At 41.3% G+C, this 16,544-nt stretch overlaps 2 protein-coding genes across 4 annotated transcripts in view; both read left to right on the top strand.

Moving 5' to 3' along the window:
- The first annotated feature begins 556 nt into the window (after positions 1 to 556).
- tbxtb (T-box transcription factor Tb) lies at positions 557 to 4,175 on the top strand. Its single transcript, XM_056395808.1, has 8 exons — positions 557 to 984; positions 1,089 to 1,353; positions 1,504 to 1,638; positions 1,855 to 1,916; positions 2,007 to 2,068; positions 2,183 to 2,359; positions 2,723 to 2,855; positions 3,088 to 4,175. Exons 1-8 carry the CDS (start codon positions 779 to 781, stop codon positions 3,356 to 3,358), a joined length of 1,311 nt encoding a protein of 436 aa, XP_056251783.1. The 5' UTR covers positions 557 to 778; the 3' UTR covers positions 3,359 to 4,175.
- A 5,210-nt stretch (positions 4,176 to 9,385) lies between these two features.
- The window catches only part of pde10a (phosphodiesterase 10A), a 56,945-nt gene continuing 49,786 nt past the window's right edge, over positions 9,386 to 16,544 (top strand). Inside the window, exons 1-2 of one of the 3 annotated variants that reach the window (XM_056395588.1) lie at positions 9,386 to 10,619; positions 10,722 to 10,898. In XM_056395588.1, the coding sequence (XP_056251563.1) occupies positions 10,826 to 10,898 (73 nt within the window). In that variant the 5' untranslated portion in view covers positions 9,386 to 10,619; positions 10,722 to 10,825. Of the gene's footprint in view, positions 10,899 to 16,544 lie in introns of all 3 variants that reach the window. The other 2 variants (XM_056395589.1, XM_056395591.1) reach the window with 2 other exon arrangements.

Raw genomic sequence — 16,544 nt, 5'->3', positions numbered from 1 at the left:
TTGTTATCAAAAAAAAAAATCCCATGAAGAGACCAAACCCAAGAATGTGTTTGTGTTAAAAAGTCTCAGTGATTTATTTAAACAGCTGGGCACTGTAGTTTTTACCAAACCTTACACAAACAGGGGTAAATTATTTATTAGTTGGTGATTATTTTTAGCTGCTGATCAACATGTTAGTGAGTATTTACAGCAGAAGGACAGTGCAAGCAGATCATGATAAACAACAAAGTAATCTTAAGGAAGGCACATGTCACCTTGTTCTAACAGATGTGTTTTTAATCATTTTTGGACAACAATGGAGCTGTACGGACAAAAAGAAACGAGCTGGTTAAAGCTAAATTAGAAACACATCTGGACTCTAAGCCTTGTGGGACTGAGGACCAGCCACTCGCCGGCCAGTGGTTTAATTTCTGCAGGTGTGGCTTTGATCTTGAAGTGTCAACATTTACAGGTTGATGTAATAAAGTAGGCTAAACTTCTTTATTCAAAACGCTGTCATCCTGTGGACCTCAATGATATGGCCGCTCCCAGCCAATCAGTGACAAGCCCGCAAAGATCAAAGAGGAGATGAACCAACCACCTCTGCTCCAAACACCCGTCCTGAGATGGAGCGTCTCTTCAGCCTATATATTCGGGAGCTGTTCGTGACGTTCAGCGTCCTGACATAAACGTTGTCTTTGTGGAGACACAAGAAGAAGAAGAAGATTCCCGAAGAAGATTTAATATTTTCATTAAGCACTGAGATTACAACTATTTAGCCCTGGAGCTGTTGGACAGAATGGCCGCAGGCGCTGGCGAGTGCCACGGAAAGGCCGGTCAGTACCGGGTGGATCACCTCCTCAGTGCCGTGGAGAGCGAGCTGCAGGCCGGCAGCGAGAAGGGCGACCCCACGGAGAGGGAACTGAAAGTCTCCCTGGATGAGAGCGAGCTTTGGCAAAAATTTAAGGACCTTACAAATGAAATGATAGTGACAAAGAATGGCAGGTGAGCTTAACTGTGCACAGAGTATTTAATAACTAGCCAGAAATATTAAACACCGCACTTTTAAAGCTAATAAATGTACTTATTTTATTATTCTTTTCACCAAGGCGCATGTTTCCTGTGCTGAAAGTGAACGTGTCTGGATTGGACCCGAACGCCATGTATTCGTTTTTGCTGGACTTTGTATCTGCGGACAACCACAGGTGGAAATATGTGAACGGGGAGTGGGTCCCCGGAGGAAAGCCCGAGCCTCAAACTCCCAGCTGTGTGTACATCCACCCGGACTCTCCAAACTTCGGAGCGCACTGGATGAAAGCGCCAGTCTCCTTTAGTAAAGTCAAACTCACCAATAAACTCAACGGAGGAGGTCAGGTAAGGAGACATGTTCAATATTGTATTTTTCTTTGTCTTTCAACGTATTTTTCATGTTTTTTCCTCTTACAAATTCATGCTTTAATTTTGAAATAAAATCAAAACTTGGTCACATAAAATTACCATCTCTACTATGCGTTTTTTTTTCAGATAATGTTAAATTCCTTACACAAATACGAGCCACGCATCCATATAGTGCGCGTGGGAGGCCCAAGGAGGATGATCACCAGCCACTCTTTCCCAGAGACACAGTTCATTGCAGTGACTGCATACCAAAACGAAGAGGTTGGAAATAAAATATTTCAAAATAAAACAAGTGATTAAAATGAATATTATACAAAAATTAACAATGTTTATATGTTAATAATGTTTCTTGTATGCGCGTAAAGTTATGCGTAATTTACGCACGGTATTTACGCACGCTTTGGTTTATCTTCTGTGATTTTACTGGTACCAAAACTCAATCCTAATTATTTTTTGTTGTTTATTTTTGGGTTTTAGATAACTTCTCTTAAAATAAAGTACAATCCCTTTGCCAAGGCCTTCCTGGATGCAAAGGAGAGGTAAGAAAACTTGTAAAGTGTCTTCAAGATGGGAAAAAGTTCAGTCCAACAATATGTCTGGTAGAAAGTAATGAACTTTTAATCTTGCAGAAGTGATAACAAAGACATCAGAGAAGATGCCAATGAAAACCAACAGTCAACTTACTCTCAATGTGAGTATATGCCAGTATTTATTTCTAATTTGTCCAGTTTCATGTCAGACTGGTAATTTACTGTGTATGGTGCCCAAATGGTCCCATCATGTCTATTCTCTTCTGTGGAGCCAGTAGGTGGCTGGTTTATTCCTGGCACAAGCTCCCTCTGCCCTCCTGCCAGTCCTCACAGTCAGTTTGGAAGCCCCATCACCCTCTCTTCGTCCCACGGCTGCGAGCGCTACTCCACCCTGAGGAACCACCGCTCTGCCCCCTACACCAGCCCGTACGCCCATCGGACCAACTCACCCAGTGAGTGCCCTCCTCCACCTTTTACCTTCATACATCCAGGAATTACACCTCTTCCTTTCCGGCTATTAACAAGAAACTCAAACAAATGTTGTTCAGCGAGGAATGTTTTGCATTCCTCTGGCTTTTGTGTGAGTGGAGCCACAGAGCTGTAAATGGCTGGGTTTCAGACGGGGAATGTATGGGCAGAAGATTCACACCTTTAAGTGTCATACTGATATCAGAGGGACAAGTCCTGAATATTCCTGAGAAAACAACAGGTTTAGTGAGAAAACAACAGGTTTAGTGATAAAGGATTTGATTTCCTACTATATTTGAAACCATGTGACCTGTGTACCTCATCAACCCCTGTGCTTCTGTTTGTAGCTGGTTACTCTGATAACTCCTCAGCCTGTCTGTCGATGCTATCAAATCACGATAACTGGTCCAGTCTGCAGATGCCAACACACTCCAGCATGATGCCCATGGCCCACAATTCCAACTCTGGTACCAACTCTAGGTTTGTGTTGTTTCCTTTCGTTTATTTTTATCGCATCTGCTCAGAAACATGAAGAAGATGATGGAGACAGAGGAAAAGTACTAAATTAGAAAATGTACTTTATCTCACATGCAAGTATTGTAATGTGTATTGTATAAATATATCTTAAAGATTTAACACAGTGCAAAAAATAACCTCTAAAACAACCCAAGAGGAGGTGAGTAAGAAGTTTTCTTTCCATCTCTCTGTACAGTCAGTACACCAGCCTGTGGTCTGTGAGTAACTCGCCCCTGACTCCTGTGTCCCAGAATGGAGGGATAAACAACAGCCTGAGCTCCCAATTCCTTCGAGGTTCCAGCAGCCACTACCAAGGCCTGTCTCACTCAGTCACAGCTCCCTCCTCTGGCTCTCCCATGTATGACAGTGGCACAGCCACAGAGGTGCATGACACAGCTCAGTACGACACCTCCCCACAGGGGAGACTACCCTCAGCCTGGAACCCTATTACACCTCCATCCCTCTGATGGAAGGGTCTCTGCAAGCTGAGAAAGAGACGGCCATGAAGTGTTGTCTGCGGGATCTTTGATCTGATGTGACTTAAAGGAAGAATCAACCCCAAATTAAATAGGTTTTATTTGTTTGCAAATCTTAAAATTCACAGACTGGCTGCTCTAAGGAGTTTGAATTAATCCAAGAATTTTTCACTTTTCATTTGGTACAAATAGAATTCAACAGTGACTTTGAGTTCTTGAACTCAACCTTTAAATTTTACTTTGTAATGTAATGTTTCTATAAATTACCTTCATGACTTATATGTTTTATAACTCTAACAACAACAAAATTAATGTTTATTTTCATGTTTAGTTGATTTTCCCTCAGGTTCACCAGATGCTTTTGTTCAGCATAGCAGGAAAAAGTATATTTTAATATTTGTCACCAAAAATCATTTTTAACCTGCTTATATTAAGCGTAAGTCCATGATATTCACAGCAGTAAGCAAAAAATGTACAGCTGAAAATTGTTTATAGTGTAAATGAGAAAACAAACAAGGTTTTACATGTAAATAGATAAATGAAGCTTTTTTAATACAGTGATGCTGTTTGAGCTTTACGTTCCAGATTCTTTTAAAAATGAAATGAAAAGGAGGAGTGAATGTCAATATTCTGCTATGCAGATGATACAGAACTTTCGATGTCATTAAAAAAAAATGTCCAGGTCTCTCAGGTGGCTGTTTTTGAGGCCTTGAACATGACAATAAAAACTTGGATGTGCTTTACTTCCTGTTGCTCGTTGCTCACTAACACTGTTCTTTGTGTTTGTTTTTTAAGTTGTTGCACTTTGGTCGCAGTGCCCTTTTCTTTTTCTATATAGTAGAAACAATGCCACCATGGGAAATTCCTCAGTGGGCATGTTTAAAAATATCTACACAAGTGATTCATAAAGTCAGGTTCAGGGACGTCCAGGATTTCTTCAAATTAAGTAGGGTCCCCAGCAACATAAAGGGCAGTGTGATCTGAGTGTTCTTTGGTTCTTTGGAAGAAAAAACTGGGTCAGTGGTCTAATTGGTCTTGATAATATTCCACATCATTTCCACAGAAGTCACTCGATGTAAAGTCCAGCAACAGATCAGTTGAATATCTAACCTACACCACCAAAACCTTAAAAGGCCCACTCTTAAATATCATCTAAAACTCATCCCAAAATCCCATTCCTCTCCTTCCTGTGCTTAGTCTCTTTGTCATGCACATTCAGTGAGATGTTTGTGATTTAATGGCTGTACTGCTGATGCTTTCCTCCCCAACAGCTGCTGAAAAGAGCAAAATTAATAGAACATAATTAGAAAAATGCACTTTAAAACTTTAATGAATGAAATGCATTTTATTTTTCAGTGACATTACTTTCAAAATATGCAGAAGAAGTGTCAGCTAACTCAGCTCATCCTCCTGCTCCCTTCTTTGAGAGTAGAGCAGTAGAGACGGAGCGTTTTGCACACATGGGTGAGGAATTACATCCGTGTACATCTGAAAGAGGGGTTGGACTGCTGGGACTGTATGGACTGTGTGTGGATGTCAGGGTGAGAAACCCCAGAGATCAACACTCAACTTTAACCCTTTCACCCTGTTCCCATTCACATCTCCCTGACATGAGGGCAGTGTTCTCCTAGAGGATAGAATTTCAAAAAAAGTAAATAAAATATAACTTGAAGCCTTTGGTCAAGGATAAATAAGATTCATAGTGTTTTCAAAACAATGTATTACTTATCAAAATTACAGAACTACATGCTGTTCGATCCCCCTTTAAGTATGCATGGCGCTTTTTAGCACCATCCTGTCATGGTGCAAGCCAAGTCATGCAATTTGTCAGTTAGGTGTGAAAAATGTATTAAGTCATGTCAGTGAAGGCATGACATGAAAAATGACCTTAGTGTGTTGTTTGTGTTTGACCTACCTGATTGATCTGAAATTTCTATCATATATATTTTTACATAATTTATATTCTATATATGCATGTATATACTGTGCGTATATATCATAATTGGCACAAACAATTCAACTTCTTCTTCAATCATGTACATGCGATAACAGATGTTTGTTGTTTCCACAATCCTAGATCTAGGCACTATTCCTTTTTTTTTTACCTCAGTCCATAAAACGGTGATCATGGCCCCTTGACTATGGGGATATGCATTCCTGGTGCAGTCCCTGGTCATCGTCTTACCCCTACCCTCTTGCTTCTCTCAGACGAAGCTTTTTGTAAATTTCATTAAATCTGAAATCAAATTTTTTCTCACCCATAATCAGACAATGGGGAATGTTGTTCCCAATGGTATGGGAATCATTGAAGGCATTCTTGATGGGGCAGGTTATCTTTTATTGCACAATGTGAAAGAACTTAAAATCCTTAAACAGATGACAGATGATATTTTGAAAGTAGATATAAGGTACATTCAGCCTTGGATGGATATACTTAAACAATGTTTGACACTTCAAATGGAGCTCGATCTGCTCTCGACTTGCCAAGCAGAAAATCTTTACGTCTAGACACGGCTCCAATGAACAACAGTATAGGTTTTATTTGTTTAGAAATCAAATTTCTCCCCTCAATCATTTCAGCAGACCAAACAGGTTTCATCAAGAATCAGTGTTTATTCTTAAATATCAGACGTATTCCAAGTATCCTTTTTTTTTATCATTCTCCATCTGACACACTAGAGATTTTAGGTGATGCTGAGAAAGCTTTCTATTGGGTTAGGGTTGGGTGGGATTATCTGGCCCAAAGTTTGTATCCTTATAGATAATTATTATCACTTTACACAGATGATTTGCCATTATACCTTTCATATCTTCTCTCAAGTATATTAAATTTGACAAATTGACAAAAAGCTAACTCCTTGCCACTGATGATAAGTGGTCTGAAACAGGACATTAATCATTAAGACTTGCTGCCCCTTTCTCATAGTAGAAGTTCTTTAGGTCTATAGCTATCAACCTTTGTCCGGAACAAAAAGGTCCCATGCATACAGGAATGCATAATACAGAGGCCTTCCCTTTTTTTTGGTACTCCTTAATTTTTTGGTTTCATTATTGAGCGACCAACAGGCCGGGGCTAGCTGGTTAAAATGCTAACTTCAGTGGAAGACGTGATAGAGATGTGATAACATTGCTGTTTCTTTCCACCACTGCAGACAACTATTGGCAACTAAAGGAATTAAGTTTGATGCTGAACTTGCAGTGTTTCTTCTAGACTGGTAAGTAAGCAGCTGTTAACGATCGCTATGTAGCAATAACAAAACTTCAAATAGCTCCTTCAAGAGATTCTTTTATTACAGGACCTCTACATAGACAATAATTTTGCCTCTTTTGAGGAACTAGGAACTTTTTTTCAGAGCCTCACATTCCGACTGCTTCCCCCTATATCTGCCCATGTCTCTGTTAGATGTCCAAGCTAGGAAATTATATAAAGCAGATTATAGGTAGGACATACAACTTTCTTAATCTATACAAAGACGGCTTAAATGAAATAATTCCAGATGTAATTTGGCAGAGAATTATCCATAGGATCTACTCATCATCCATTTGTCAACGGTATGCTGTTGTAAAATTACAAGATAGTACACTGTCTTCACAGGTCAAAGGTCAGATTGTTTAGAATTAGAAGAGACTTAGATTCTACATGTGACAGATGCAAGCAAGCCCCTGCAAGCGTATTACACCACGACACCAGTTCTGTCAGTGAATTTTCAATACTTTGTCTAAAATACTAAACGAGCCACTAGATATATCACCTCTTATTGCTTCATTTGGTGTTGCACCACACGGTGTGCATCTAAACAATCATAAGTACAACATACTGGCCTTCTGCACTTTGCTGGGCTGGTGGCTCATACTGTTCAGATGGAAAGACTCAATTCAGGGAAAGATAGTCTCTGAACGTTTCAGGACAGTTTCCCATCTTTGCATCAACTGAAACTCTTTTCTCTCCACCCTCATAAAACATGTGAATATTCTTCAGTATCCACTAACAGCCACGGATCCACCCATCAAGCATCTTTCACTGAGGCAATAACTGCGTCATCTGTATGTCCAGTGTACCATAGAGCTATTTATAGTAAACAGGACGAAATGCACAAAATAATTACTTATAAATTATGGACAATTCCTGGTTTGAAGTAAACTGCTGTGCTGTCTCCCCTGCCACAGGAATGATATCATGCTGGAGATGCTGGAGATATTCATGTATCACTCTGTGGTGTTGCTGATGGTGGACCTTATATGACCTCAAGGGTAAGTGATCAAGTCATTTACAGCTAATCCAGCTCCTTTCCTAACAGAACATCATAACATGAGGCAGCCTATGTCTCCCTTCCATGTTATTGATGATGAAGCCCACCAGCGTGGTGCCATATGGTTATTTCACAATAACTCTGATGATCCACTGACTTTTCATCTAGCACCATCATCACATCAATATTTCAGTCTGTCCAGGACTCTGATTTATGACTAAATATCTGCAGAACTAATGACATTCCCATTAAGTTCAGCTACGCTCAGACAGTAAACATAATGAGATTTTCTTTTCTTCCTCACTGAAATTATGACATTTGTCTAATCTTTTCTTTTAACTCTTATGTTTTGTGTTTGCATTTTCATCAATGTGGTAATACAACAAGTGAAACCTCTAATAGCACAACACAATGTTACTTGAAGAGAAAACTCAACAACATTACCCAGTGTAGAGCATATGGCGTTTGAATATCCAGACATGCAGTGTGACACAAAGTGCAGAGCAGTTGAGCTGAGAAAGTGTAAAGAAAGGCATTATGGCTGAAGTGACTTGAGGTCAGTCAACAGCACAAGAGCCCATTCAGTCCAGAAGATCAAGGTCAGCGTATACGGACATCATGACATCCTCTCCCTTATACAACCAGCGACCACAGACAGACAGACAGGAAGGCACAGACATCTAAATGAAATACACAACTGACTGATTCACTCGTGTCTCTGAGCATCTCACTGTCAACCTAACCCAGTGGATGAAAAGGTCTCTGTCTGTTCAGTTCGTGTGTGTGTGTACGACTGTCTGAGTCAAACAGCTGTTTGTGTGTGTGTACCGAGATATTAAAAATGAGTATTAAAATACATCAGTGTCAAATAAATCAACACAGCCCAACTGGATTACCTGTCGTGTAACTATAGTGAAAACTGTCTTAATTTTTGTGCAGATTCATATCCATAAACACACATATTTGTGTTTTATGAATAGATATAATAGGATCTTTATATGCTCTTTTTTTATGTCAAATGCTTTATAGCTTTTTTACAGATGTAATAAAAAAATCGAAGGAAAAAGCCTCATCATATAGTGGAATGATATATAGTCATTCAGTGCTTGTTATGCATTTAGACAATTATATGTCTGGTGTCCTTTTTTTCTTATAAGAAATACTATTTAAAGCAAGAATAGAGGACGGGACATCTATCAGAAAAAAAAATCTAAAAAGCCACGAAGGCAGGGTATTTCTCTAAGCCTAATAATCCCATTATGATCCCAATGAAAAAAAAAGCTCTGTCAAAGCAGGGAGCATTGACGCAAGCAACTCTTGACGTCAGTAGCTGCAGTGAATGAGGGATGGGAGGGGAGGGGGGGGGCCGGGGAGAAATAGAGAGAGAGAGAAAGAGAGAGAGAGAGAGAGAGAGAGAGAGAGAGAGAGAGAGAGAGAGAGAGAGAGAGAGAGAGAGAGGAGAGAGAGGCAGGCGTGTTTGTTTTCAGAAAATACCACGAAATACCAGCGTCACGGGCTTGAATGCAACTGCAGCCGCGGATGTGCGCATGGATGCACAAAAAAATACCCCCAGCTTTTTTTTTTTTCGTTCTTTTTTATAATTTCAAAACTATTCGCCCTGACATCCAAGTGACACATTCTGAAGAAACAGTATAGGTGCTGCATTGGAAATCTAAACCAGATGTAGTAAATGGAATATGATCCCCTGACCCGGGAGAGTTCATAAATAAATCAGCATATGAGAGAATGAAGAGAGGAGGAGGAGGAGGGATGGGGAGGAGAAGGAGGAGGGAGGGGTGGCCTGTTGGGGGGAGTCTTTGCTCAACTGGTGTCAGGCACCCATCTGTGTGACTCCTGAAAGGAAAATTAATGCGTGAAAGTAGAAGTCACTGATAATCTATAGGAGGTTCTGTGCACTTTTATCCAACTAGATATCTCTCTTAAAACTCCCCAAGCACGCGCAGCCCTTTTGTTGCTTTATTGAAAGAGGAGCGCTGATTTTTTTTTCTTCTCTCTTTCTCTTTCTCCCTCTCTGTTTCTCTTGCATTCAGAGCTGAGTCGACCGGAGGGGAAAACTACCATCAAGCAATTTGTAAAAGCCAGACCGGTGGCGTCATTGCCTGCTCCATAGTACGCGCAACAGCACGACTCTCCCGCTGCATTTATTCACCGCATATTCTCAAGTTGCTCTGTGGCCCCCGCACACTGGAGTGAAAGCAAACCTGTCCGTCCAAGACTGGTCCTCATAACACAATGCGTATTTGTTCGATTTATGTCACCCTGGCACTTGGATTTGGAGGTTTTGCGCAAGAAGTGTCACAGACTAATAGAGTTTTTTCTACTCGTCGCTGGACTGATGGTGTTATAAAAGAGAAGGTATTGTGCCGCGCACTCCCCCTACACCACATCTGTAGTACACTGTCTCCAGTTTTACGCTGGGGAAGAATACTCTCTTCCTTCACAGATGTTGCCGGAGAGCATTTTCTACCCGCAACTTAGTGTGCAGCTCAAATGTTGCCACACATGCTTTGGTGTACTCGGAGCACGTCCAGATAATCTCCATTTACATTGGACTGTACTCTTCAAGATACCCAAGAGTTCCCGTTGTGTCGGCTGTGCGTCATCCATGCCTGATTAGACTTGTAGTCTGACGTCGCCGAGCACCATTCAAGCAAAACACCTCATACAACGTTGAAAATCTAAATTGATTTTTTTTTTTTCAACAACCATCCGGAGTGACGAAAACCACTGTTTTCATAAAGACGTGGATCAACAAGTTTCCTCCAGTGCGTAATTTCCATCTAAGCGGGGTTCAAGCATAATCCGCGACGCACGTGATCGACAAATCACTTCAGCTGCAAATATTTCTCATTTGTCAAGAGAAATAAGCCCCGGACTGTCCACGGAGACACATCTTGTCCGATTACCGCGGGAATCAGGAGCAGACCGGCTCCAGCTCCATGCCTCGCTGCGTCTCCAGATGCTCTGCTGGCCACCACATGGTAACTTTGCGCACACAGCACGCTGGAAAGATGACATATACAGCAAGGATCTGAATGAATGGGACTGAGATTTCTTCGCATTTCTCTTCTCGTCTCCCACAGACTGTTGTATGTGTTGTATATCCCGCTGGTTGAAGGTGTCTCACGTTATCAGCAGATATCGACTCAGCGGTGGGTAGATCCATCATTCGAATTGGGAGCAGCAAATGTCGAAGAAACGGAAAAGTCCTGACGACCAGGGCTTTGAGGAATCTCCGCTTGCAGGATGCAGCGACCAAGGTAGGAGTCATGGTCAGAAATGACAGGCTGAAAGTTGAACTGTTGCCAGAGTGCAGGTGTGGTACATCCTCAGGTGCTGTTTGATGAATTCCTTTATCTTCTGATATTCCCACAGAGCTTATCTGAGTAGGAACCACAGTACTTGGCAATACCCCACAGACTGCACAGCAACCACAGCTGCTGTATTAACTCTATGAACCTGTTCAGGGACATGACCATGATGCCATGCAATCAACTCTCCTTTAAAATAAGTTGTTTGTTTTTTGCGATCTTGTGTTCTGCTGCGGATTACTTTTTATAATCTCTCTTCAGTCCTCACTGGAGTCACATTTGTGTGACATTAGGTTTGGCTGCAGAACAGACTTTCATTTTCAGCCACAAGAGGAAGTGTACTGTAGTGTATTTGCAAAGTGGGGCACCAGAGTCAAAGAATGTGCGTGAACTCAGCTTTGTTGATAGTAGATCTGTCAGTACAGGGGGTGGTTTATGTGGCCCACATATACTGTCTAAGTTTGAGCTTAGTTGTCACTGTATAGTTCATTTGTTATTGCACTGTGTGAGTTCAGAGGAACAGTCACGACCGGATCTACCAAAACTGTGTTCCTGGTGTGCACCCAGGGGCCCCGCGTACTAAGAGGCCCTTTCGTTTGCACAGAGAAAATAAAAGTAGACTGTCGCTAAATGCTGTGGTTGCAAATGGCAACCCAGCAGCACAGCTCAACCACCACCGTGCACATTTCTGTTGGTAAATTCAACAAAATCAAATAAAAGTATAATTTCTAAAACTAAAAGACGAGCCATGATCAGCTCCAGAGAAAGACTTCTGGAGGCATATTTGTAATGACAGAATGACAAGAGAAACAAGAACATTGAATATTGTGATATGAAACTACATCAGCAAATAGCTCCTATTTGTAACTCCAAATAGCCTACAGTCATGGAAAGATTATGAGACAAAGGACACAGACATTTAAAAGGTCTCCCACCCACTGAAAGAAACACAACACTGTGTTGTGTTCTGCGTCCTTTTGTGGTCGCTTGATTGACTTTTCAACCGTTAACAGTCACTTCACAGAGAGGTTCAGTCCAGTGCACGTGGGCCTGCTCAGTAATCCGTCCATGATGTAACTGGTAGAGGGAGGACCCCTGCCACCCTCTGGCCCCACACCTGATTTGGTCTTATTGATTGATTGGAAGAGGTTAATTCTATACTGCTGCTTATTTACTGCTCTCTGCATCAGGTAAACTCACAACAGACCCCCGAGTTTGCATATTGATGATTTTACGTGGCCACACTGGGCACAGCTGGGTCTGGTTTTCTGCTGCGTCCCTGGTTGTGTAGTTGAAAACACTGGTTCGGCTCATCCTTCCGTTTGAAATTCAAGCATTCCTCCTTTTCAAGAGGCAGCTTTTGAAATACCTCGATCGGCAGTGTGGCTGCTATTATGCCGGCAAACACATGACAGGAGTTGTAAGTTCAAGGCCAAGAACAACATCACCTTTAAGCAGAGAGTCGTGCCTGCTTGCATGAATAGTGCTGCGGCAATGGAAACCGCTCACATGAGGACTGGACATGTGTGGTTTTTCCGTTGCATCACGTTATTCAGGTTTAAAATTCACTGACATACATGGAAAATAATATACATTACGTAATTTCATCTCTGTTTGTCTTTTACTCTTTATTTCTTTTTAAAGACCACATTCATCCCACCCCTTGTTTTGTGCCACATAACACCTTCAAAATACGACTCTTAAAAGGATCAGTTCACCCAAATATATTTTCTCACTTACCTCAAGTAATATCAAGGTATGCGGACGGTTAGGCTTTTATTTGCCCAGGTTTTGAGATATCCATCAGTGAGATCTCTTTACCAGTAACATATCAGTAACAGTATTCATAAGTACTATTTTGTACCAATCCACAGCCCTCTCTAGTTTAGCTGTGATCATCCTGAAAATTAGTATTCCTTTTATTCTAGAAAGAGAAATTTATATCATACTATTCCTATTTCCTCCGTGGTATTAGGATGGAGGCAGAAATCTCATAAGCTGAACAAATAAAATCGCATCAATCTGCATGGTCACCACTGAATGTACGTTTTTTTCTAACTTAAGTGAACTGATCCTTCAAGACCTCAATATAAACTCATAGCTGCAGTGCAGGACTTACAGTAAACACTATGTCTTCGTCAGGCCTGCAGACTTGTTTGTTTGCACTGAAATATGTGACCTGTTTGCATCACAGTCTTTGGCTGCAAGTCTTTTTGGGCCCACGCCCAAATGAGAGTTTCCCTTGGCTAACACGGAAGGAGAGCCGGGCGCTTCCTTCCCCGACTGTGCCTGGCATCTGTGTCTACTTAGGGGGTACACACCCACTGAACGCCTCCCACTCAAGATTTTGCCATCCTGCGCACTTTGGTGCAGGCTCGGTACACTCTAGTACACAAATACAGGTATATGCTGTCAAAGCAAATGCAGATTTGAAACCCAATTTATAGAATAAGAGATTGGAGATTTAGAGAAAAAGAATTAATGAGAGTCATCTTTTTGTTAAAGATCGATTTGTGAACGAACCAGAGGATATACTTTGCTTTGATGCTTTAAACTAAAGCATCTTGAAATCAAACTGTTAAACAGTTTTGTGATACAATCGTTTGTCCAAACTAAGTGGCTGCTCTTACAACAAAAACAGACAAATACAATAAAACCATGATGTTTTTGTGTATCATGAACAGAATCTGAAAATTAGCACCAGTCATTGTGGTGCTGCCGCTGTCGCCGCTCCATTCACTGTCGCCTCTGAGTGTTCGAGCTCGTATTTTCTCATGGAGATCGTTTTTGTTCGCTCAGATATCCACGGCGAGGCCAGGAGAGGAGGTGTAGAAAACAGGGGCATTGAGATTCATATCAGGACCACAAAGCGGTTTTTGTCTTGCCTCTTGGTGTGCCGCCTGGACCTGTCAATTAAAAGGGCCACTCCTGGGCCCTCCTAAGCAGCCAGCCACCCACCAACCACCACTACAGCTAGTCAACAGCCTTCAGCTGTGCAAATGACTAGCTCTGTCCCATTACAGTAATACACCAGTGCAAAGGTAGCCATGAAGCTTTATGTGTGAATGCAGTGCTGATTTGAATGTTTTTTCATTTTTTTTAGATTCACTTTTTTGACTTTTTGTCACCACATGCAACAGATGTGCAACATTCTCTAAATGGGCCTGCCTGCTGTGTACAGTGATTTATCATAGCTTTTTTTGCCATAAACTACTTTCTGCTGTGAATAAAACAACTCTGATGAGTAAAGTTGTGACTTGTGAAATCAAAACAGTGAGCTGAAAGACACTAGAGTGCTTCACAGAGCTGTGGGGAACTGCAGAGTTGGGTGATAAAGCTCCATACGAAGGACCTCTTTCACATCGTAGAGTCATTTGATCCATTGTTAATATGAAAATATAGATTCCCGTAGCATAGTACTATCATGTACGCTACTGTATGTATATATTAGGTTTATACAACTTTCACCAAAAGAGACAAAAAGTGGAGTCCAATTTTTTAAATGAAGTTTATATGGTGGAGGCAGGATGACAATTTCACTTTGTGAACTTTGTTTTCCTGCATCGGAGCCTTTACAGCAAATGGTTGCCATATATCCTCTCCACTGTAACAATGATGGCGCTCCCACCTCATTAACAATACGTCAAGAAGTACATTACAAAATGGCCTCCACTCAGGAACAAAAAGGCCCTGTTCCTATGAGACAGGAGATCAGTGCAGTCAAGGCCAGTTAGAGTTTCTCTTTCATAGTGGATTCAGACTGCTGAGAGAATAGTTCCACATCTTGTGGACTGGTTTGTCCTCATAGATTAAACTGAGGAGCAGCTCAGCGTCATACGCTGGCATGGCTTTCCAGCGGTGCACCATGTGTGTCTCTTTAGCTTGGCTTTTTGCCCGCGATGCTGAGAGACGGAGGCTCGCAGGGGCCATTTGCCATCCTCATGACGCCACAGAGCCTTCAGAGCGTAAACCGCATACAACCTCACACGCATTCAAACACTCACATATCCTCACACATGCTCTCATCCACTTTCTGCCCCAAGACAATGTTGTACAGCAGCTCACAGCTTCAGTCGTTGAGGCCTGAGCTGCAGACGGTTTGGAACAAGCTCAACTTATACAAGAATACCACTTAGTGGTCCTAATGTGTATTGCAGGTCACAATAGTGCACACAAAGATTTGTAGAAGATAATAAAAATCCAAAATGTCGTGACATCATCATATTTGCCACATTTTTTATATCTAAACAAAATGTTAACCTTTGACCTCTCTTTAATCTGACAATGATAGATCTTCCAGACAGACAGACAGATGGACGGACAGACGGACAGACAGACAGACAGACAGACACTAGGTGGGGCTAAAGTATAAAGATGAAATGCAGGGAGCGGCATCAGGGAAATTCACCATTGTGCAGAAAACCAGTGACACTGAATTAAGATATTTCTTTCTCTTTTTTTTTTTTTTTAAATGATCATCATTATTTGCAGACTTGGTGATACCTGCTGAAAGGTTTCACAAAATTATAGATTTATATGATCCTCTAATTTCAATAGAGATTTCCTTATCCGTTTTTTTTCTGTGAATTAACAGATGGCAGAAAAATAATTCCAATCCTTTGTGAAATCTTTGTTGTTACATTACACAGATGTTATTGGTTTTCAGTTTCACAGTTTCAGTTTGACGACAGTGCTGAACAAGGTTAAATCTTATCAATACAATTTTGAATAGAACAATTATAATAAAAAATACAATAAACCAGTAAAAAATGTTACAGCAAAATATCGAACATGAATATTTTGTTATAGTTTCAAACTGAAGTGTGAGTAAGCGACGAGGCTAGAGTGTGTCTGTGTGTTCATGTATGGATTGTGTCCATGTATTATCAGGATCGTCTTGGCCTGCCCTGATGTCTGCTGAGCAGAGAGATTGACAGGCCTGTACGTCAGCACCCATATTTCTCACCTATGATTCATACCGAATTTGTTTGGCGTCTGATGAGGGCTGCAGGCCGCCAGCTACCGACCCCCCCTCTCCCCACCACTCCCCAAATTCTTTGAGCTCAATATGGAGCTCACCGTCTGTCTTTCTCTCTCTCTCTTTTTTTTTTGTAAAAGCATTTCTATCATGAGGCACAAAATCAACTCATAGAAATTAACCCTAAGAACATTTCATTGCGCACATGAAACACAATGTTTGCACCTTTTGGATGACAATGCAACTCCGTTGTTACACTGTGTTCTACACATATTGTTGAAATAGCACTGAAATACAATAAAATGCAATGTTCAATGAAAAAAATCAAATATGGTGTGTACAAAAGGAACAAACATTAAATGTAAAAATAAACAGTCTTGTTGTGTTGAAGATAATTTCCTGTTGGTGTGTCCACGTGTAATGCTTGCACAAGGAGCAGAGTCAAACAGTCAGTCGGCAGCGCCTCCCTGTATACACACTGTACACCGTCACCAGAAATATACTCTGACAGGCTGTGTGACATCACTCGGCTGTAAGCACTGATGAGTGTTTGGCGGTTAAAGGGCCTCAGTTTGACCAGGACGGCGTTAGCATGACCAGCACATGTGTGTTTAACA

The sequence above is a fragment of the Seriola aureovittata genome, chromosome 14 (genome assembly GCF_021018895.1).
Source record: "Seriola aureovittata isolate HTS-2021-v1 ecotype China chromosome 14, ASM2101889v1, whole genome shotgun sequence".
Lineage (NCBI taxonomy): Eukaryota > Metazoa > Chordata > Actinopteri > Carangiformes > Carangidae > Seriola > Seriola aureovittata.
The sequence above is the reverse complement of the archived record's forward strand: the minus strand, read 5'-3'. Positions and strand labels throughout refer to the sequence as shown.